The sequence below is a fragment of the Cicer arietinum genome, chromosome 5 (genome assembly GCF_000331145.2).
Source record: "Cicer arietinum cultivar CDC Frontier isolate Library 1 chromosome 5, Cicar.CDCFrontier_v2.0, whole genome shotgun sequence".
NCBI classification, from domain to species: domain Eukaryota; kingdom Viridiplantae; phylum Streptophyta; class Magnoliopsida; order Fabales; family Fabaceae; genus Cicer; species Cicer arietinum.
The window spans coordinates 60,233,229-60,257,530 of record NC_021164.2 but is presented as its reverse complement, the minus strand read 5'-3'; the positions used below and the strand labels follow the sequence as shown (position 1 = coordinate 60,257,530).

At 28.0% G+C, this 24,302-nt stretch overlaps 3 protein-coding genes across 3 annotated transcripts in view; 1 reads left to right on the top strand and 2 right to left on the bottom strand.

Annotated features, from left to right (window-relative positions):
* Positions 1-8,816: 8,816 nt before the first annotated feature.
* Positions 8,817-14,941, top strand: LOC101491336 (uncharacterized). Its single transcript, XM_004515616.4, has 2 exons — positions 8,817-9,069; positions 13,606-14,941. The coding sequence occupies exon 2, from the start codon at positions 13,625-13,627 to the stop codon at positions 14,594-14,596; it is 972 nt and encodes a 323-aa protein (XP_004515673.3). The 5' UTR covers positions 8,817-9,069; positions 13,606-13,624; the 3' UTR covers positions 14,597-14,941.
* A 1,907-nt stretch (positions 14,942-16,848) lies between these two features.
* On the bottom strand, positions 16,849-18,299 carry LOC101491658 (uncharacterized). The gene is made up of 3 exons (XM_004515618.4): positions 17,856-18,299; positions 17,260-17,427; positions 16,849-17,163 (listed from the first exon to the last, which is right to left on the bottom strand). The coding sequence occupies exons 1-3, from the start codon at positions 18,117-18,119 to the stop codon at positions 17,116-17,118; spliced, it is 480 nt and encodes a 159-aa protein (XP_004515675.1). The 5' UTR covers positions 18,120-18,299; the 3' UTR covers positions 16,849-17,115.
* Positions 18,300-21,050: 2,751 nt separating this feature from the next.
* LOC101492528 (probable polygalacturonase At3g15720) overlaps positions 21,051-24,302 on the bottom strand; it is a 20,597-nt gene continuing 17,345 nt past the window's right edge. Inside the window, exons 10-14 of the mRNA XM_027330924.2 lie at positions 23,658-23,843; positions 23,266-23,473; positions 22,648-22,729; positions 22,441-22,549; positions 21,051-21,395 (exon numbers count right to left, since the gene is read on the bottom strand). Of these exons, the coding sequence (XP_027186725.2) occupies positions 21,051-21,395; positions 22,441-22,549; positions 22,648-22,729; positions 23,266-23,473; positions 23,658-23,843 (930 nt within the window). The remainder of the gene's footprint in view (positions 21,396-22,440; positions 22,550-22,647; positions 22,730-23,265; positions 23,474-23,657; positions 23,844-24,302) is intronic.

Genomic DNA, 24,302 nt, shown 5'->3' with positions numbered 1-24,302 from the left:
TTTTTCTTTTCTTTATTTTGTTTGAATCCATGTTTGATGTTTCTCTCTGAAAATCTGGTCTTTGGTTGAATTCAGATTGGTCAATATTATTCAATTCAATGAATTCATATAACCCAATGATGGAATCTACTTAAATGTTAAGTAAATAGTACAAAGAGTTGGAAAATATGGTGTTGATGCACTTCTAGTACAAAATTAGTGAAAGAATAAACACCAACAGAGAAATGCTATAAAATACAAAATATATTTTTTGTCAAATAATTTAGTGACTAGATTCATATACCTTAAATGTGGAAAAACGAAAAATTATGAGTTCAAATTCAAACCCTTGCATATTGATGTCGTTGACGCTACCAGGGTCGGCCATAACCCAAATTCTTTTGTATAGTATACCTTAATTTTGAAAAATTGCATTTAAATCCTTAATTTTGTATACTGACTACTCTAAAATTTTATATTTGTACCTTATACCCAAAATAAATATCCATTTTCTAAAGATAGACTATCTTCTCTAAGGTTAAATCTAATTTCTCTCAACTATTCTCTCATCTCTACACCTATCATTGTGAGTATGTGGCAGTTGTTGCTACCAGTTGTCACCACCAAAGCTTAAAGGATAGAATCTTGATGTTAGAGTATTCTTGATGTTCAGGTTGTGCGATTTACTGATTTAGGAACTCAATTTGTTTGAAATGGTTGATTTACTAATTTTAAGAACTCATTATCCTGATGCTAGAGTTTTAGATTTTAGAAACTTATTATTGATTTTGTGATTTACGATGACATTATTTGATCCAAGAAATTGGGATGCTCTTGATTCTAAAATGATTGATTTTTTAGTTACAAAAAGTCTTAAATGATATTTTTCCATTTTAAAGGATCCTAAGGATAATTCGAAGATGCATGGCTAATTGGTACACCAGAGTTTTAGCAATTAACAAATGAGTATTTTGGTGATTGGTCACATATTGGTGAAAGACTTAGAGAGCATGAGATAAACACAAATCATGTTAAAAATATGACCAAACTATTGATATGACCTTTTGGAGACAATACCATATGAAGAATTGTTTGATTAATTTGCTTCAAAAGTGTTAGAAGGATAACTCTTTTTAAATAGTAAGAATGTTCGTGTTAGCTTGATGGTGTTATCTAAAATTTACTTATTTTGATGAATTTAAATAAAATAGTTTGAGTTTTTTGTATCTCATTCGATAAAAATATATATTTTGAAATAATTTATCAGTTTTAAAAATACATTTTTTTATTAGGGTCCAATTTTTTAGATCCGTACAGTGCCTCCAAAAACATTAAGACCCCTGGCCGCTACCAATTGAACTGTACTTACCGAACACAAAGTAAAATTTTTATTATTATATTTTTATTTTATACAAATTATGTTCACAAATAATATTTGAATATGAGAAATGTTATTTAAACACAAATACAAACACATATCCTGTATACATATAGATACTTAAATACATATACATACTTAAGGGACATTTTAGTCATTTTAATAATTTTATACTCTCTCTTCATTAATATACTCTTATCACTCTCTCTTTGTTAATTATTAATAAAATCAAATTAAAAAAACAAACATCACACACTCTCTCTCTTCTCTCTCTTCCTTTTCATCTTCAATATTCTTCCTCTCTCATTCTCTCTTCCCTCTCTTCCTTTTGGATCAATCAGTTAACTCTTGTGTTGACCTAGATTTTGTTTTTCACATGTATTTCTTACACATTACTCTCCAAATCTACACTTCTTAGATTTTAATTTTATTTTTTTAAATAAATTTTTATTTTTATTTTTATTTTTTTTGTTATTTTCTTAGTTGTTTACTCTTGTTGTTCTTGGCTCATAAAACGGTTTTCTTGGCTTATACACAGTTTTCTGGTTTTTTTTTTTTGTATTTCTTTTTCTAGTTAATAATGTAAACATTATTGGTTAATAAAGTACAATAGGTGGTTAATGCATTATTTTTGTCTAAAAATTAGGGTTGCGAATTGTTAATCCATGATAATTATTTATGTCTAAACATTAAGTTTCATCACTGTTATTGTTATTGATAGGTCTAACACAATTTCATATTTTGTTATTAATGGTGTGCTAATTATGGGTATTTCTGAGTTCGTTTCTGGTTAATAGTGTAAATATTATTGGTTAATGACGTACAAATAGTGGTTAATGGATTATTTCTGTCTAAAGGAGGAAGGAGAAATTATGGAAAAAAGGAAAGATGAATGTGTGAAGTTTATTTTTGTTATTAATGGTGTGCTAATTATGAGTCTTTTTGAGTTTGTTTCTAGTTAATAATATAAATATTATTGGTTAACGACGTACAAATAGTAGTTAATGAATTATTTCTGTCTAAAGGAATAAGGAGAAATTATGAAAGAAATGAAGAAGGAGAAATTACGGAAGAAAGGAAGAAAGAGAAATTATGGAAGAAAAAAAAATGAATATGTGAGGTTTATTTTTGAAGAAGAAGACAACAACAAAAAGTGAAAAAAGATAAATAAAAAAAGTGAATATAAAAAAAGGGAGGAAATTAAATGAAGAGAGAGATTATGTGGAGGCCACATGTATTTATGTTTAAAATTGTATTCAAATATCACTGCTCTTTGAATATATATAGAGAAAAAGGGACATGCATTTCACTATCATCAAATCACAATTACATATTCTACCAACAATATTTATTAATAACAATAATTTGTTCCGTATTTTTTTTTCTATGTTTAAAATCAAAGAGAGCAATTTCAATTTTTTTAATATCAATTTTTTACTAGTGTGCTGATATCTTATATTGATAGTTGAAAAACAAAAAAGAATGTATAGATGAGAAAAAAATATAGGATTGGGTGATTTTGATTTTTATATCTATCACTTACAAATATTTGTCTCATATTTTTTTTTTTATATTTATCAATGATAGAGATTTGTTCAATGTTTTATTAATAACAAATATTTATCCAATGTTTTTTTGTTTATTTAATAATAAAATATGTGTCCTACGTTTTTTTATATTTATTATAGACAAATATTTTACCCATCTTTTTTTAATGCACTAGTTATAAATATTTATTCGTTATGCTTTTAATATTTACCAATGACAAATATTTATTCTATATATTTTTGTGTGTGTTTTTTTCAATGTTTAAAATTGAAGAAGGCAATTTCAATTTTTTTAATATTAATATTTTGCTAGTGTTCTCATATCGTATATTGATAGTTGGAGATCAATAAGAAAGTATAGTTGAAAAAATATATAAGGTTTTGTGATTTTGATTTGCGTATAATAATAATTAAAAAGTAATATTTGGTTGTGCAAAATATTTGTATGAAACAAATTTTCATTTTTATCCCTAAAATTTTACAATGCTGAAAAATGATGAGAACAATATTGGGTTTTTTTGTTGATAAAATTTCTTATTATGGTAACTATATTTATTTTGTCAAAAAAATAATATAGTTATAAATTTTTTTAGTAACTAGTTATTTCCTTCTTTTCTTATATACTTGTTTACTCTCAAAAAATGATATGACAACAAATTTAAATTAGAATAAATTTGTATTTTAATAGTTATTTTTTTTTATATTGAAAATAAATTTGGCAACTGCTAAAAATGAATAGGATAATGTTGATGTTTTTTTAGTTATTCTTTTTATAATATATTTTTCTTAATTTTTTTTAATAGTAGATTTGAGAATGATTAAAAATGAAGATGACAATATTGAATTGTTTTAGTTATTTTTTGTAAAGTAGTTATATTTCTTTTGAAAAAAATGTAGTTATATATATTTTTGCCTTAAATAAATTTTTAGTCCCTTTATTTTTATTGAATTATGAAATTGATCATCTTATTTTAAAAGTTGATATTTTTTGTCATCTATGTGATTTTCTTATTAAGAAATAGAGACGTAAGATACTTTAAATAACATGCCATATGATATGATGACGTATAATAATTAACATCCATAAAGTTATAATAAAACACAGTAAAAACTTAATTTTTAACATCATAAATTTTTCATATTTGTAATTTAACTAATGACAAATGAATAATTAATGCATCTTAGATTGTTTTATATGATGAAATTATAATATGTTATTTAAAGTACATCAAATCGTCATTTTTTAGTTCAAAAATCTTAAAGAGACCAAAACTGGTGATTTTTAAAATAGATGAACCAATTTCTTGAATTAGTAAAAATAGAAGGATCAAAATATAATTAAGCCTATATTTCTCTATCTCTCTCTTATATTTTCTTGTTTACCCTGAAACCATGATGTGGCAAAAAATTAAATGAGAATATTTTTGTATTTTTAATAAGGGTTTCTTTTTCTTATTAATAATAGAAAATATATACAATATAATAAAGCAAACATGATGATTTGGTCAGTTTGACACATATCAGTTAAATATAGTGTTAGGTAAATATAAATTTTCTATTACTAGAAATAACCAGATTTTTTTTAAGAAAAAAATAAAACTTCCATTACATCACGATTTGACATGATGCATCATTTGAGAATTAAGTGGTCAAGTAAAAAATAAGAAGAATGAACTAAAAATAAAATACAATCAATTATACCAATTTTTTTGAAAGTAAACACTACTTTAGCAACTGTTTCAAATTAATTTAATTGAAAAATTTATTTTATTTTACAAATTCTCTTAGTGTCTTCATACTTTTCTTCTTAATTTTAACTGCCTCTTCTCAATAATCTCTCATTTTCGACGTCTCCCTTATAAATATCATTCATATTATCTCATCTATACACAAATTCCTTTTAATTTTCTTTTATCAAAGATTCGTTACTATTTTTGTGTTTATCTTTCTCCGATGTAGGTAAAAAAAATCCAGATTTTGTTTCAATTTCTCCAAGAAACGAGTCATAGAATTTGATTGTTAGAATTGTGCGACTGTGGTTTCTGTATGACCTGACTGTTAAACATAAATTTCATGTGATCGTAGCAGTTGAACATGATTATGATGATTGTATCTCTCTTAAAAGGGGATTAATGAAAGTGGGTGATGACAATGATGGAGTCAATTCAAAGAATGGGAAAAATGTCAAAATTGAGAACGATGGAGAATCAAATTTCGTATAAACATAATACTTTTGTTATTTTGAATATTTCTATACATTATATATTTCTATCAATTTTCATTTATGAATATTTGATGTTATGTTTGCATAAAATTTATTTGGGAATTAAAAAGAAAAGGTGTCCCTGTTTTGTTATACATTGCTTATGTTTATTTATTGTTTATGTTAAAGTAGCTAAAATATCACTAGAAGGGAGGTTGAATAGAGATGTTGTAGCTTTTAAATTTTTTTTTTTAACTCGATATCCTCTACCAGAGGATAAAAGTCAGAGGATAGAAATTTGAAACTTTAAGTGATAGTTAAATAAATAAAGAGGAGAAAGTATAGAAAATGACACACTCAAATTTATATTGGTTCACCCAATGTAGGCTACGTCCAGTACTGTGTATTTTCTTAGCTTCACCAGGCTTACAACACTGTATTTTTACTAGTCTCAACATACTTACAAAATAATTCAAGTACATATCAACTTGAGGATATGCAAGTAGTAATGTGTTTGATTTGTTTTGGGAATCAAATTATAACTTTTTAAGATAAGAAAGTGATGTGAAGTTGTATATAACACACTCAATAAAAATGATCCTCATATCTGTTTAAGTTTGGAAGAGTGTGTATAATGAAGAGAATGATGATAAGCTTGAATAACTTGGATGTTTTTTTATATATGATTCTCTTGATGTTTGAAGATTAATATTCCTCTATTTATTATTGCCTTTGGAACTTCAAACATATGGGTTAACAAAATATAGTTGTTGGAGACTTTGCTAAGTTTCCTTGGACTTGTCTTTATTTGCAAAACTATCATTTAACTTTTATTCTCTTGTTAAGTATGCTGAGAGGATGACTGTGGTGGTCCATCCTTAAATCTGGTTTGTATGAGGATGAGACTTTCATTAATTTTGATGTGATTTGTCCTTTTTAGCTTTTTCTTTTCCCAACACCTATAATGTTGTGCCTCATAAGTCAAAAACAACACTTTTTGTACTTTTACTCTTTTTTCATGTGTGAGGATGAATAGATAACAAAAGTTCATTCTCTCTTATGCATTGTTTATCCTCTAATCGTAGAGATTATAATTTTGTCCATGAAGAAAAGTATTAAGTGACTGTTGAAGACTTGATTAAATGTCCATGGTTATTAATCTGATTTACCAAAGTGCCATTCAGCTGTCCTTGTAATACATGAGCTTAGGAGGATGAGTTTGCAGTCCATCCTCGAATATGAGGTTTAATCTTCCTCAAAGTTTGGACATGAGCTGTATTTTTCCTTTTTGCTTTTCAAGACTTTTAGGGTATTTCTTTCCAGGTTAGGTACACCATTTTTCCTTTTTGACTATTCCAAGACTTTTAGGGTCATTCTTTTCAGGTTAGGTACAACCTTTTTCCTTTTTGACTATTACCTATGTAAGAAGATGAATAAGATCATAATATTATCCTCTTATCGTTCAACCTCTGATAGGATGATATAACTTCCATAAATCAGGACATAACTCGTACTTTTGACTTTTTCATTTTCCAAGAACTCTAAAGTCTTGCTTTTCAATATTTTTTCGTACTATGGTACTTTTGGATTTTTTTCACGTGCGAGGATGAAGATGAATGTTTTACATGAGTTCATCCTCTTTTCTGCTTTGTTCATCCTTTGTCGTACGTTCATCTTCTTTTCTGTTTTGTTCATCCTTTGTTGTACGTTCATCCTCTTCTGTTTTGATTATCCACTAACATAGAGGCCATAAAATTATCCTTATACTTTAGCATGACTTGTCTTCTGACAAAGATTCATATTCTTTTAATTTATGACGTATATTTATCCTCTAAGTGGCTATCCTCTAGGTCATATAACATGTTGGATTACGTCAAATCCTCTTACAAGTTAAACAATAATTTTCTATACTATTTGAATTATGTAGTTCATAAAGCATAATTAAATTTTGTGTTGCTAACTTCTCTAAGTATATGATATGTATTGATATTTTGATATTTTACAAATAGTTGTCTTTTTATATAACTTATCTATATAATAGTGCATACAAAGAGCTGATAATTAAATGGATAAGTCCAATTATCTCAAAAATAAAAAGCAATGCTGAAAAAGATTAATATGAAACTAAACTACTTCTTAAAGGTGATTGATACATGTTTATTTTTTTTGCAACAATTTGTAACTAATCATTGGTTCTCTTCACCATTATGCTCTGTCTAGCAGTAATTAATGGTTTTTAATTAAATATATAGAAATTTTAAAATGGCACCATAATTTTTCTTTTAAAAAAGGTACCAATTAGAATAATAAAAAACTAATTATACAAATAGACAAGTTATGATTTAAAATTGTTATTCATTCTCCAAAGTTGTAATAAAATTTAAGAGTCCATTTCATGGATAAGATAACAGATAAGTTATTCAAAATTCTATTATATCATGTCTTTATAGTTGAAGTTTATATTTTGAATATGAACTGAATTATAAATATAGTGTTTAAGATTTTATCATAAAGATAGTTTTATCTTTTTATATAATTTAAAAATTAATATTCAAAATTATAAAAATATTAGAATTGTTTGAAATTTTCAAATAAATATAATTTATTTACAAGGGTATTTCTACCATTTACATATAATATATATCATATCTTTATTTATATTCTAATAAATAAAATAAAATTATTTAGTTACTCATATTTTTTTTTAAATTTACATTGTTTTTTTAGTAGTGTCAATTGATAGTTTTAAATATAAAATTATTTCATTACTCAATTAATTTTTTAGTATTTATTTGTTAATTTATAATATTTAAAATATAATAAGTTAATTTTTTAAAAACTAATATATAATTATTCACAATAGTAATTTTTTTTATTTAAATATAATATTTATTACATTGATTAAATATGTACCAAATACATGGCAAAATAAATGTTATCATGTTGGCTATCATGTGTATATGACAATGTTTATCTTATTTTATTTTATACTATCCTTATCTAAGTTTATATTATATTTTATATCCTTATTTAATTTTATATCATTTTCTGTCTCTATCCTATCATGGATGTCAAACTGATATTAAAAATACTGAAGTATTTGAAAAAAAAAAATACTTAGTTATATTTATATATTTTATAATGATATAAATATGCTACATTTTTATTAATGTTTTAGCATTTTTAAAGTAATAATTTTAAATAAAATATATTATTTTAATAAAAATTAATTTCGTGTCTCTTTTATATATTCCATACTACACCTAGTACTATGATAATGTACAAATCTAAAAAGGTGGTTGTGTTTTTCTTTTTTTTTCCTTTAAAAAAATTATAATGACAGATACAATTGATTATATGTCTTATTCTTTTAATCTCCCAAGTAAATTTCAACTTTCGAAAAACAACTTTTTTTTTCTTTCTAAAAACCGACGACACATGTAATTTTGCATGCCTTATTTATTTAATGAATTCCCCAACAAATTTTCAAATTTCAATAAAAACATAAATAAAAATCAAATTAATAATTAATAGATTAGTTAGATTAGATTAATAGAAACTTAGTTACTATGATTAAAAATTTAAAATATGAATTAATTTTCTGACGATCGCCAAATGATAAGCTTCTATTATGTATGTATAGATTATATAAAGTGTTGGCGTCAAAAAAACATATTATATAAAGTATTGGAAATTGTGGTGTAATGGTGAACAAAATTATGTTATTTATCCCAAAAAAGGAGAGTGTTTTTATGGAGTGAATGGGTTTTGAAGACAAGAGAATGGGCCCCGATACAGTATCATATTAATGGGCTGATGAGCCCACATAGAACAGCATAGGGGTAGGTGTTGTAGTTTTCTTGGATTGTGGAGAACGTGGAACGTGAAGATCGGGTGCTCTCTCCGTTTCCCTTTCATCAAAACTTCCATCTGAATCCATTTTCAGAATACTTCCATTCCAGGTATTATTCCTTCATCGCCTTCGATTCATTTCCTCTTTTACGTCACTTCCATTTTCCGATCTGCATAATCATATTTATACGCTCCATTGCTTTGTGAGCGGCTTGAAATTGTTAAAATCAAATGAACATCGACTTGTTAAGGAATTAAATTAGGGTTTAGATCACGATTTAGGTGTGTATGTGTGTGAGTGATCTGAGAACTGGTTAGAACGGGGAGATCCACACACACTCTTTCACTCGCATAGTAGGGAGGAAGACGCACCGTTTTACTGCCAATTTGGTTGTGTATAATGCTTAAGATTTTGCAACGTGGTTATCCTTCTTTTCTTAGATAGTCAGTCTTACATTATTTTCTAACTTCCAGTTTTTAAAGGATTTTGTCATGGGAAACCACTATTTTGTCATGTCACCCTATTAATTTCATAATATCATTTACAAACATGGGGTGATTTAGTGGAATACAAAATTCTCATTAGATCTATCTTAATGATTCTATCCATGTTGGGAGTGTAATTTAAAAGTCAGAGGGGGGTAATTTTAAAATCAGAGGGGAGGACATTGTAATTTTAAAATCTCTTGGGGGTGTAATTTGTCTCTCTTAATGATTCTATCCATTTTGGGAGTTTTAAACTTCAAAATCCAAAAGAAGATGGCATTGGTTCTATGCCATACTAACTACCTTGCATCAGTCTTTGTTGAACTACTTCTCATTACCCAATAGTCACAACTCAAAATGTTACGTTACCAAGTTATCTTGTAATCAAAGTATACTGAATTTCTTTGACTATATTTTACTCTGGTATGTTCTGTATGGAAATCAATCATTGAAGCTGTGCCTTTCTGTAATTTCGTATCCCGTTGCTGTTTCAAGATTGGATAATAGATTTCTTATGATAGTTAACCAAATTCAACAGCGAGACTTGTTAACCTGAATACTTTATTTTCATATCTATGTTGTCAATCCCGGTGCGGTGGAGGGGCTGGCCGCGACGCCACCGACCGGGAAAACGCGTTTGATGGTAGCAGCGCTCCTGACCGCGAATCCCGCTATCATCGCAACCTGCTATCCCAGTCCGACCCACTCTAGGGCTTTTCAAAATCACAAGTTTTTATTTTTTATTTAAGGGTATCAAGGTCATTCCGCACCCACTTAAGCCCTAGTTTTTTATTATTATAAACCCACGAAGGGGTTGATGCAGCATTGTGAAATAGAAATTGTTTTCGTTCTTGCTCCGTCGTTTTTGTTCTTTTCTTGCTCCGTTCAAGATCGTTCTGTTTCGTTCTTGCTCTGTTAAGCATCTTTATGTTCTTGCTTTGTTGCTTTCGTTCTTTTTGTAACTCTGTTTTGTCTGCTATGTTCTCTGTTTTGTTGATTAAGTTTACTATTAGAACTTGATTTTGATGATGGATTTTGGTTATTAAGTATGATTACCCCTTTAATTTTGTTTATTTTGCTATTTTTTTAAAGTATTCTTGTATGGTGTTTATATTTTATGTTTAGTATATATATTGTTTTTTTTCCTTCGCAATAGTGGTCGTCCCGCTATCCCATTTTTAGGGTTCGGCGTACCGCGCCGCTATTTGAGACTGCCAACATAGTTTCATATTATTTTGACAGTCATTTGATATGTGCTATAGATTGAATACCTTGTCCTAGCTTTGTTAGTTGCAGGAGACTCTTCTATCCTAGTCTATATTTTATTGGGTTAAATATTATATGTTGAAATTTGTTGACCAAGACCAGACTTCTCTTGAGGCTATTGAATGCTTCTGGTCTTGCTTTCTCTGTGTGTAGTTAATGCATTTAAACTCATCCTAAGCAGGTATTGGCATATTTGTGCAATCTCCATCGAGTCTAGATTCTAAAAACCACTAGTTTACCCTCAATCGAGATGATTGATGTTCTAGTGTCTGGGTAAGGTTCAAGTTTTTCACCCTGGGTATTAGAAGGTAGAAGTCATGAATTTTGTTTGTGACATTTAGATGTTGTGCTCTACCTGTTTCAGAGGTTAAATTGTCATTATTCATATAATCTTAGAAGTAAATTGTCGAGATAAATAGTGCTCTATCTTCTTTGCTAATTTATGTTGTTTTTTCATGCCTTAACATGATTACAAATACTATTGAGTTGTTAGAAATGTTTTCCTTTTATGAGGGTGATGTTAATTAACTTCAACTAATTTATAAGTTTTGAATAAATGATTATGTTATGAATGCACTTCCTGTTTTTTAATATCAATTTATAGTTTTGGTTTCATTCATTTTTTTTCTTCTATTGATATAGTTTTATTTTTTATTCTGTTATTATTTTTTTGGTTTGTGTTAATTAGCATATACATTAAGCTGTTAAACTATTATAATTGCTAGAGTGTAAAGGTAGTGCACCGATAGCGTAAAACAAACATATTGTATAGTTTTTAAATCAATGTCGGGTATCTAATAATTTGATGTCGTGGCGAGTTATGATTGGATGACAGTGTAGAGTTGTTTTACACTGTCAGTGCAATCTCTTTATTCTCTTATTAGTAAATAAATTATTATTATTATTATTATAATATAGTTGTAATAGCATGTTAGTATAAGAAGGGGATAAGAAACTGACTTGTGGTTAGTTTTAGTAACTGCAATGGCAGTTTATTTATGTGTATAGGTAGTTATTGTGTATAAAATAAGGGAAAGTCATAGGAGGATAGTTATCTTGGCATTTGTTTTTATCTGGGGCCTATAAGGCATTGGGAGAGTTCTGGATCTCTTGAATATCCAGAGAATATAATTGTAAAATTCTTTTTTACGGAAATATACCAGTTGGTTGTTTTCTTGGAGAAAAACCAATCAAAATGTGGAGCTCTTCAAGTTTCAGAAGGATCTATTTATAAAATTCAAACTGGAATTTGGGAAATATTTTCAAGATTATTTGGAAGAACCAATGGCTACAGAAGAAATTGACAAAATAGAAGAATCAAAATACAAGAAGGACGATGACGGTGAAGAAGGAGCAGAATTCATTCGCAGCGTCCTTGATACTGTTGCACGACCAAAAACACATATAGAGGAGAAGTTGAAGGTTGTTACAAAATTTTCAGAGGGGGTGGAAATCGTTACTGTAGAGGAACATCTCTGTTTGGGTGCCACAACAATGAAATTGTTGGAACCGTGGCTGCATTTGGGAGGCGTGAAGGAAAAGCAAGGAGGAAACAAGACTCCCGCCATTGCACACGGGAAAGCCAACAAATGCTACTACAGTAATTCCAAAATGTTGGGCTATTCCTTCCAACAGTGGGACCCAGGGGGTGAAATTGGGCCTGCAGGAGTGTGCAAACATTTCAGTTTTAATGCCTGTAAAGTACCTTTAGATTTTATTCTCTAGTAATCTCCTAGAGGACAAGCTGATAATTTGGGGGGAAGTATTGTTAGACTATTATTATTAGCAAATAAAATAAAATATTATGATAGCATGTTATTATTATAAGAAGGGAATAAGAAACTGACTTGTTGTCTGTTTTGGTAACTGCCATTGCAGTTTATTTATGTATATAGGTAGTTTATTTTGGGTATAAAATAATGGAAAGTCATAGGAGGATGGTTATCTTGGCATTTGTATTGATTTGGGGCTTATAAGGCATTGGGAGAGTTCTCAATCTCTCAAGTATCCAGAGAATAGAATTGTAATATTCTTTTTACAGTAATATGCCAGTTGGATTCTGTCGTAAGCATTATTGCCTGGTTATGCATACACTTAGGATATTTGTGAACATTATTATCACTGATAAAATTGTAGGAAGAATCATAGGGAAATCCTAATATTATGTGATGGAGCATTATTATGCTTTAAGTGTATTTAATTAAATTAAATGACATGTTCATTAACATCTAAGTATTGAACAGTCTATTATAATAAATATATTGGTGTGCTTATGATTGAGTTTCATTGGGGTTGTACCTTCTCTATTAGTTTATCTATGCATCATTTGATAGATGCTAACTGCTATTAGAAAATATAAAATATTTAGTAGTTCTACATATTTCTTAGACACTTGTGTCACATGATTTCTGACTTTAAAACTACCATATCCGACTTAAGTGATCTACATCTGCTGCAGATAATAAATGAATTACTTGATCTTTTTTACATGAACTTTTGGGACTAAACTTACTAGAGTCATCTAAATGATAGTAGTATCAAATAATAAATGATAGTAGTATCTACATCTGCTGCAGATAATAAATGAATTACTTGATCTTTTTTACATGAACTTTTGGGACTAAACTTACTAGAGTCATCTAAATGATAGTAGTATCAAATAATAAATGATAGTAGTATCTACATCTGCTGCAGATAATAAATGAATTACTTGATCTTTTTTACATGAACTTTTGGGACTAAACTTACTACAGAGTCATCTAAATGATAGTAGTATCAAATAAGAAATGTACTTCAGAGTTTGACACATGATTGATATTGTTTGGAAATGACCATTGTTTTAATTTATTGTGTTTGAATTTCATTGTTCACATATATCTTTTTTTTGTGATTAGTCTCAGCTTCAGTTTTTAAATGGCTAAAGATGGTAAGATACGGCGCAAGTCCCGATCTCGAGGTCACAGGGAAACCCCATATCTTTTGTCTTGTGCAAGAAAAAATATGAAAAATGCTAAGAGCTTTTCGAAAGCTATAGAAAAGAAGGACTGGGACGATGCAATCTGCTCAGTCTGTATGGAGGTTCCCCACAATGCTATCCTACTCCTCTGTTCATCATATAACAAGGGTTGCCGCCCTTATATGTGTGCTACCAGCCGTCGCTATTCTAACTGTTTTGAACAGTATAAAAAGGCATATACAAAAGCAACTTCTGTTCAAAGTTTGCAGCAAGAAACAGACTATTCGAATTTTGATTCTAGTGCTGGTGAACGCAATGACAATACCAAAGTTCCCGAGCTTCTTTGTCCACTTTGCCGCCGGCAAGTGAAAGGTTGGACTGTAGTTGAAGCAGCCCGAAAGTCTCTGAATGCCAAGAAAAGAAGCTGTATGCAAGATGACTGCTCTTTTGTTGGGAATTACAAGGAGCTTAGGAAACATGTTAGATCTAAGCATCCATTTTCACGACCACGAGAAGTGGATCCTGTAAGAGAAGAAAAATGGAAAAGACTCGAGTGCGAAAGAGAACGGAATGATGTAATCAGCACAATTTTGTCCTCAACGCCAGGGGCTATGGTGCTGGGGGATTATGTGCTCGATCCAAATGACAACGCCTTTTACAGTGACGAGACTGATTCTGATGAGGAATTTTCCGAGGATGATGATTTCTTCTCCATGAGATCCATTGGTTTGGGCAGTACTGGCAGATTTTTGTCAAATATCAGGTATAATCCGCGCCATGTTGCAGATTCTTTTGATGTCGATCGTTTTGGTTTCCGGAGTGTTGCACCTACAGGTTCTGCTGCTATTGCTGGACGTGGACTCCACAGGCTACTGTTAGGAAGGTCTAGAAGACGGCGAAGACATAGGATACTGAATCCAGACAGGTAAATTAGAGAAGAACTACAGAAATGTGGGGAAGAGCTGCTCTTCTTCAATAGTACATCAAAGACCTCGACATGGCTTTGTTTTGTTGCTATGCCAGAGCATTATTTTATTTAATTGGGAGAGTAAAGCGTTGGACCCATCTTTCTTGCCATGCACCAATATGTTATCTCATTATTTCCCTTGTTTTTAGTTTCTCAAATAGACTGTACAAAAGGCAATTTTAGAATGCTCGTTGCCTCTCTTGTTTTTAGATTTAGGAGATTCAGGTCATATTTATTTTTGTTCGGTCATGCAAAGTGGTGAATTGAATTGAACAGGTGATCAGAAAAAAATTTCATTTTGAAATGATGCACTATTCTTCCTATGATGATTTATTATGTACAGTTTATTACATCTTTGATTGTACTGCATGTTCGTTGTTGTCTCACTATTGGTATTGTTGCCAGTGGTTTAGTTGATGCAATTGGTAATTTGACTTTCATTCAGACGTTCTTGAGAAATCTGGACAGTATTGAGGTAAAGAATATATAACCATTTCCTTATTAATAGAACCATATTTGCTTAAAGAATATCCTGCTTAATAATTTGAGAGACTTGGGCTCCCATTTCAACTCAAATTCAAAGCTCTATTCTTTCTTTCATATTATTTATCTTGGGTGTTTGTTACTCTATATAAATGGTAGGCATTGTTTTAAGTGTGTACTGATTAGGACCCCCTACGCATGCTTCGGATGCGAGCATACAGCTGTATGACGCAGACCGTTATGACTTGTTTATTAAGTTGAATGTTAACAATCAAAATAATTCTAAACTGTGTAGGACGCTTTCAAATTTTTAAATTGATCCAAGAGAATATGTATATTCTAATTTATTTCTTAACTTTATAAAATGTTTTTCAAATCCATCTTTCTATTATGGATAATAATTTTTTTTTGTCTCACAAACACCACCACTACACATGTCATTACAAAAATTAAAAATGAAAGACTTTTTGGTAAGGGGTGATCAAACTATATTAAGACACTAAACAAATATATATTTCATTTAACATTGTTTTTTGTAAAAATCCAATGTAAGAATGGGCACCTTACCAATCAAACCAATTTAAAATAAAATAATTACTGTTGCTATTTGTAAATAATTACTATTTAAAAAAGTATTTGCACACAAAGATAGAATGGAAGATGAAGAGAAAATAATATGTACATTTCCACTTTTCTGTTTTGAACGTAAGAAACGGCTATGTTTCTTCGTAATGCACAACATGATCGAGAAGAAAATAAAGTGCTAGCAAAGAGGAGGAAATATACAGAAAGGTTATACATAATTGTCGTATTTATTTTATAGTTTTAAATTAAATATTGTATTCTTTTTTATATGATTAAGCTTCTTTCAACTATACATATAATAGTATCAAATATTCAGATAAAAATGAATTTGAAAAATGTTTTACAGAATCAAAACTAAATTAGAATATTCATATTCTCATAGATTAATTTGAGAATGTCATAGAAATTCATGGACAATTTTGATTTGTGAAACATTAACAGTGTTTAGTAATGACCACTTATAAATGAATTAATTTGTGAACTAAATTGAGAGTGTCTTATAAAGTCATGGAGCATTTTGGTGGTTTCCCCCTTTTTATGAAGGTTTATTGTAGGCACCTGCCCTACTTTTTGCTTAGTTTTTAGATCTATTAGTCTCTAAAAGTGAAGAGGGCATGGGCATTGAAAAATAATGGATTGGGGATTGAGATGAAATAAATGTATATATATATAAGTGAATATAAAACTGTTGAAATATATATGTATAAGTGGATATAAAACTGTTGAAATTTATAACTGCACCCATTTGATACATTATCTAATTGAGAGGTAGATAATAGCTTTGTTATTTTATTGCAGTGCATGTTACTCTTGGAAACAGGTAATGATATGCACTTTTTCATATAAAACAATGTCTGGACTAAACACAAGATTATTGAACATTCAGAGACATGGGATTTCAAGTTGTCATGCTGTCTGTTGCAAATATTGTTTCTCAATTATTATGTTTTCAATAACAGTAATTTTGTTTTCTGGATTTGACGAATTCTTTTATTCAGAAGATTTTGACTTGTAGTTAAGATTGAATTGACTTGCATCTGTGAGTCTACATTCTTATCAAATTTGTTATACTTATATGAGTCATATTTAACGGTTGTTGACGTTTTTGAAATATTTATAAGAATAAGGACTTATTTGAGAACGTCATACAAATATAAAACCTCTTTGAAATATTCCACTTAGAAATTCCAAGATCATTGGGCCTAATAAAAACTTCCACTACCAAATGAATGGATCTAATGCAGCAAGTCTTCAACTAATTCAAGACATTAACTAATAATAATATACACATTTGTCCACCTTATTTATCTTAGTGCCCATCGGTTTTAAGCTGGAGATTTCAGCTACAGAGAAATTCAATGTCAAATGGCATTGAAATTTATCGAAACAGGACCAAGCTCTTCTTCATTACCACTAGATTTCTTTGCATGATAGCTGTTTCAATATGTTCTTCATTTTACCCTGCAAATAAATTAAAAAACAAAAATAGACAAAAAATAAAGGAATTCAAATCCGAATGAAAAGAGTGAAATAAGCAATTAGTCTATGGAGTGTTACCAATAATGGGTTAGGGTATTTTCCACTAGACTTTGTCTCCTCGGATTGATTATCTTCTTTGTTCACTTTGAATTCATTTCTGCACCGGATAGTTAAGCTCGGAAGCGTTTCCATCGACGGCGAGCACGAGCAGATTCGAACCGGTTGATTTATGTTTAACCATACACCCTGATCATAAATTTTCAAAATTTCAATTATCGTAAGGTATCCAATTCACTATACTACACATTACTTAGACATTAGTTGCATTTGAAAATGTTTAAGAGTCCACACTGAAACTATATGCTTTATAAATGAGACACATACCTCATTTTTGTAGAGTTAATTAGGTCTAACTTTGAAATGGTATTAAAGTTTATCCAAAGTATGTATGACCTAAATACATATACTTTTGTTTGTTCATATACAACAAATTTGAGACATTTGAAATCATTTTAAATATCACACAATTTCATACATGGCCTAATTTACACGAATAAGGTTCGTCCAGTTGATAAAGAGTTGGTTAATATAATCCAACAAACTTTATTTTGAAGAGGTCCCACATTTAACTCATCTAAATATTTTTATAAAAAAAAATGAGAGAGAGAATTTACCTTGGTTTTAATTTTAGGTGTTGAAGGATTGATGATGGGTAATGAGATATTTTGGGAGGGTGATTTTCTAAGAAATCGAGAATGAGCAAGAAGCAGAGCACGGCGATCATTTTGATATCCCTCTGTTTCTGAATTTCTAAGATGTTCGTGTGGCTTTGGTTTCTTCGTGGAGCGAGTTTTCACCGATTCGACGTACACTCTGATAACCACCCCATTCGCGTTCGTGCTTTTCGTGTCTTTTCGTTTTGGTGATGATGCGGCCATGCGATGGATTCTTTGGAAACTGTTTTTAGGGATATATAATAATAATATGATTTTGCAATCATCAAATCGGAACTGAAACTTATCTTAATGATTTTTAAATTAATGCTACTCAATTTCGCTTCTCGTTCACGGATCGTGAATCTCTCTTGATGCAACCATGAATTGTTGGGTAAAATGGATTTTGGGAAGTGGAAGTTTTATTATATTCACAAATATTCTGTTTATTTCTTTATTAATTATTAAAATAAGTGTTTTGTTAGAAAAAAAAGTGAATTGTTGAAAATAATTAATATATTAGTTTACTTTATAGAATGTTTTTTATTATTGATATTAAAAGTAATATTTTTTAGCTGAATAAGAAATTATATTGAGAGTTAAGAATTCAAACTATAAGAGAATTGACTTTTTCAATTTTCATAATTAATATTATCTAAAACATAAAAAAAAAAAATCAATATAATTATTTTGAAACTTGGATAATAAGTTGTTTGTGTAAAGAAGTGTGCACATTTATTAGTTTTAGGATTAATTAACACTACTTTCATTTGTCACCAATGAGAATGAATAAGAATATTAATGTTTACAGGTAAATGTTGAATAAATATATAATAATGATAAACTATGTCAACAATCATTATTAAGTCAAATTCAATAATATTTACTATGATTTTAAATATAAGCAAAGAAAAAATAGTTTTTCATAGTTCAAAATATAAGCAACTTTCAACTATTTTTACTATATTAAATATTTTACTCCTATAATATTCTCTTAATTTAATTTAAACTTTTCTACTCTTATTTTAAATATCATAACTAATGCATTTATGTTTACAAAATATTCTATAGGTAATTTTGGAAATCTATTTATTTATTATTCAATATAATAAAAATGGAATGATTCTTTAATACTAAAACATTTGAAGAAACAATCTTCTAATCCAACCATGCAAAAAGGTCAAAACTAAATAATTTACTCCAATTTTCATCCTTTTAACAATTCTTGTGGAAAATTCCTCAGTATCTTCGTAATCTCATATATGTTGTTGTGTTCTAATCACATGAAAATAACAAATTTATACATATTAGTTGTTGAATTGCTTCCTTTTAAAAATTGTTGAAATTACTTTGATATGCTTTGAAATATATTTACTTTCTCATATGAGTGAGTTTGAAAACATTTAATATCAAATTAATTTATATTTGGAATAAACTATTAAAGTTAAAATAGTAAATGCATTTCTTTAATTTTGATGGTATTTTTTCCTTCCTATATATTAGAATAGAGGAAGTATACTTAAATAATATAAAGTGCAATTTTTTTTCATTTGTCAAAAAAATATTTTTTAGCGGTATAAAGTGCAAGCTTAATTCAAAGGAAGTTTTATTCTATTTGGCATTTATAAATAATTTATTGTGACTTATGTTGAATAAAAAGCTAGTTAAATAAATTTTAAAAGTAAATATACTATAATAAAAAAAATGTGTAATAAAATTAAAAGGACAAATGAATAAAAGTTGGACAGTAGAAATTTGAATTTTTTATATGAAGATAAATAAGTGGGATGCTATTATGATTTAAGGGGTGACAATAAGAATTTTTAAGATCTTTTATAGGTTTTTCTGGTTACAAGAATTTCTATAGGTCATCTATTACAAATGATCTAAAACTGATCTTAGAAGAATTTTTACTACATCAAATGAGTTCTTCCTTAATCACAATATGACTATAATTTTAAAGAACGCCATTAACTCATACTAACCCCTTAAAAAGTTGGATATTAAGAAATTTAATTATATTCAATAAACTTACCCAATATTAATATATAAAACTTGAATTATTATTAAGACACTGTTTGTTAATGTCAATAAACTAGCTTATAGTTTGTTAAACTAATTTATAAACTTGTTGCATTAAAAGAGAAGTCTTTGATAAATAAATTTTTATCATCAATTTATAGTTTATTTTGAGACGCCGGTTCAAGTAATGTAACGTTTGAATTTATATTTTATAGTTTTTTATATATTTTTTTATTTATAACTTTATTATTTTGTTTTTATTATTTATTTATTTTTGTAATACAAAATAGCTACCCCACTCACTCACCACAATCTCTCACCCACTAGTTCATAGCTTCATGTATTTTATTTATTCATGTTATTCATCTTACAAGAAATTGAGTAAAATATGTATTGTCATATTTATTATTATTTTTTCATATTCTAATTTATAATTGTAATAAAATTAAATTCATTTTTTTATGTCAAATTGTAAACACTAAATAAATTGTATTGTTTTTAGATTACTATTTATCAATATGTACTTGCTAAACTTTTAGATAACACTTCAAATTTAAGTTTATATTATAATTAAAAAAAGTAAATGAATTGCAAAGTTTTAGTTTTTATTTCAAAGTTTTGTTGTATTTTTTTGGGTTTCTACCACATAAATAAAATAAAGTAGAAAAATTGATTAAAAAAAAGAAAAATGGAGTAAAACTATACCTAGGAGAGATTGAATAAAAATGTCACATTTTGTTATTTTAAATTAAATAATTATGTCATTTTATATTGTTAAAAATAAAATTTATCAAACGCTTTAATTTTAATTAATTAACTTTTTAGGTATAAGTAATCAATTATCAACTATTCGCTAATATTTCAACTATCAACTAATTTATAGTCTGATATAATTTCATCAAACGGAGGATAAATAAAAAGTACAATTTGGCGAAGAAAAGAAAACTTAATATAATCTATCAATTGTAACAAAGACTATTGCAGCAAAAACCTTAAATAAAAAAGAAATTGCTATATTTTTTTTTTATAAACAAAATTTTATTAATAAGAATACAAACGATACTCTAAATACTATACAAATGTTTTTGTTTGGTTACTATTTTATTGCGTCTAATAGTAAAAAAAAAACCATTATTAGTTTCCAGAAAAACATGGGACATGTGGATAACAATGATAGCATGTTCCATGTGCATTAGTGCAAGTTGCAACTGTTTTGTCTTCACCAACACCTGTTATGTTAATACGATTGAGTCTAATGTCTCTGCAGCCAATGCCTGGTGCACAATTAAGTTGGATTGCATCCTCACTCATTGAGGTTCCCCAAATGTTCTTGTAAGTAACATTTCTCACTCTCAATGATTCGCCATCATTACCATCATAATTATAAGGGTTATACTTTTGGTCAATAATCACAGGGTTCTGGACTCCAACAAGTTTAATATCTTGATACATTATATTCTTCGCATACCCACGTCCTCCCTAATTTAAACAACAAAACATAAACAATTATTATTTTTATAATATTTTGAATTTAAATGTAATTCAACTCTATAAAATTAATCTCTAAGACTTCAGTTTAATTAGTGATAAAAGTTTGATATTGCAACTTCAAAGAACATAGTACAAATTTTGTACAATTTTAAAATGATTATTAGTGTCACTCTTATTAATAACAATTTATCATTTGTAATTTATTTTTTTATAAAAAAAACTCCACAAAATGTATCTATAAGGTAATGAAATCTATCACTTATGAAATTTTTTCTTACCATATCACATCGAATTTTACGCTATCAATATATACTTCTTTCGATTTTTTTATAAAAAACAATTGAATCAACAATAGGCAATGTAGTTGATTCCTATAGATCAATTACATTAACTTTTATTGACACAATTCTCTCTTATTAAAAGAATCATAGGAATTAAGATGTATGATTTAAGAATAATCTATCACCCACCTATTCCTCCCACTTCTCCCAAAACATACCAAAAATACATTTTTGCACTTTTTAACTATTTGAAAGATTTTCAAAATACAAATAATTTTTTTTTATTAATTTTAAAAATTTAGAAATGTAAATCGTAGTCAATTTAAGTTTTTTTCCAAACTTTCTTTAAGCGTGAAAATTTTGAAATACAAGTTTTCCATATATTTTAAAATATTTTAAAAATTTGATTGCATGCGAAACTTTTAGAATACAATTTTTTTAAATTGAATAAATTTGGTTGAACACAAAAATTTAGAAATGCCATTTTTCTAAAAGTTTAAATTATATTTGAAAATATGGTTCAAGATAAAACTTTTGAAATTCAATTTTTTCAGAATTTTTTAAAAACACTTCAAAAATTTGGTTCAGCACGAACCTTTTGAAAATAAATTTTCTAGAAGTGTTTAAATTTTCTTCAATATTTCAATGTGCTCTTGAAGGTGGGAGATACATTTGAGAGGTGGATGGTAGATTCCTCGTAATGTAATCACTATAATTGTCTATTCGATTAACTAGATTTGGCCTATCATTACCTGCCATGTTTTGATTCTTGCTCCATTTGTTGTCCCATTGAAGGTGCAATTTCTTACATATATATCTTCGACTTTATCCATTAATCCGTATTTTCCAAGACTACCGACACTAGACTCACCAATTCAAAAGAGTTCCAATGTTAATCGATTTATAATAATTAATGTGAAAATTATTAATTTCTCAATTTTAATTTAATTTGAACTGACCTGATACCATGACCAGGCCCACAAAAAATACCAGTTATGTTGATGAAGCTACATCCACTGTTAATAGCGATGCAATCGTCACCTATAATTCATAGAAATTATTAGTTAAGGAAAATCAAAAGAAATTATACCTAATACAATTTTATAATACTATAATCAATCTAAACATATATATTTTCCTGTCTCAAAAAAAATATTGATATTACATTTGTCCCTAAATATAACTATTAAGTGTTTTAATTTTTTTCTTCTTCCAAATACCTCTTTATTAATATTTCTAATTTATCTTGAAAGAAATTATCAGAATACTTTCATATATAAAAGTATTTTAGTAACATCTACATATTAAATTCACATTACTTACATTTTTTAATATATATATATATATATATATTTTTTTTTTTTGTATGTATGCATAAAAGACAATGAAAACTTATAATTAAAGACAAATGTAGGAATAATTAAGAATATAATGCAAACTATATAATATTGTGTATTTGTTTTGTAAAAGGATAGTCAATTAAAAAGAAAACTATTTTACCAAATTAAATTACAATTAAAATGTGACAAGAAGTAACAATCAAGGATTCTAGAGATGAAGTAAAGTATTATAATGACCAGTTTCAATGCTTGAATTCGTAATGACGACATTGGATGAAGATGCGATATCGATGCCATCAGTGTTAGGACTATCTTCTGGTGCAACTATATGAAGATTGGATATGGAAACTCCTTGGCATGTATCTATGCTTATATGATTTCTTGGGCTATTAATGTGAGTCAAGTTGCTAAGTGTTAGATTTTGACACCCAAGAAAGTGAAGAGCCTGCATATGCATATTATAAAGTAATTATATACTTAAATACTCCAATTCATTTATTAAGTAATATTAGATCTTTATTGTTTTTAGTGAAAAATGAATTTCTGAATTTATAATAATAAAAAATGGGAAAAAAAATGTATCCAAATACATTACTATTACTAGCAAATGATATTAGATTTTAACTTACAGTTGGCCTTTTATTTTCTTGATTTTTAGGAAACTTCTTCCACCATCCTTCACCTTGACCATTAATTTGTCCCCCTCCATTGACAACAAGGCCATTTATGTGTGAGAACTTCAACCATATTGCCACTTCATCAATTTTCCATTTTGAAGCCGTAATGAAATTTGGGGCACTGATATTTCCTTGAAGCTGACAACCCAAAAAGTATATCTTTAATATTGTACAGATCACAAACAAAATAATTTATTTTCGACAAAAGAAAAATAGTTTATACTTTAAAGTAAAAAATGGTGCAATTCAAATATATTCCTCTTAAGAAATGTTTTACTACACCATTTTTCATTTTAAATGACATTTAAGTTTTTAGAAAAATGTTAAAAAAATTATTTCAATATTGCTACAAAGAATATTAAATAAATTTTAAAAAATAAAATAATAACAACGATAGTTTAGTTGAATTATTCACCTATTAAAAAATTATGGTTTTTATTAATTATTGTAAAAAAATTGTTTTGAAGTTTTTGTAAAAAAATCTTTAATGTCATAAATTTTAAGGTGGGAGTAAATGAGAATTAATACATCATATGAGAAAACAAATTATATGATTGATTAATCATGACTTTAACATCTTTAAGTTTTATTTAAAGA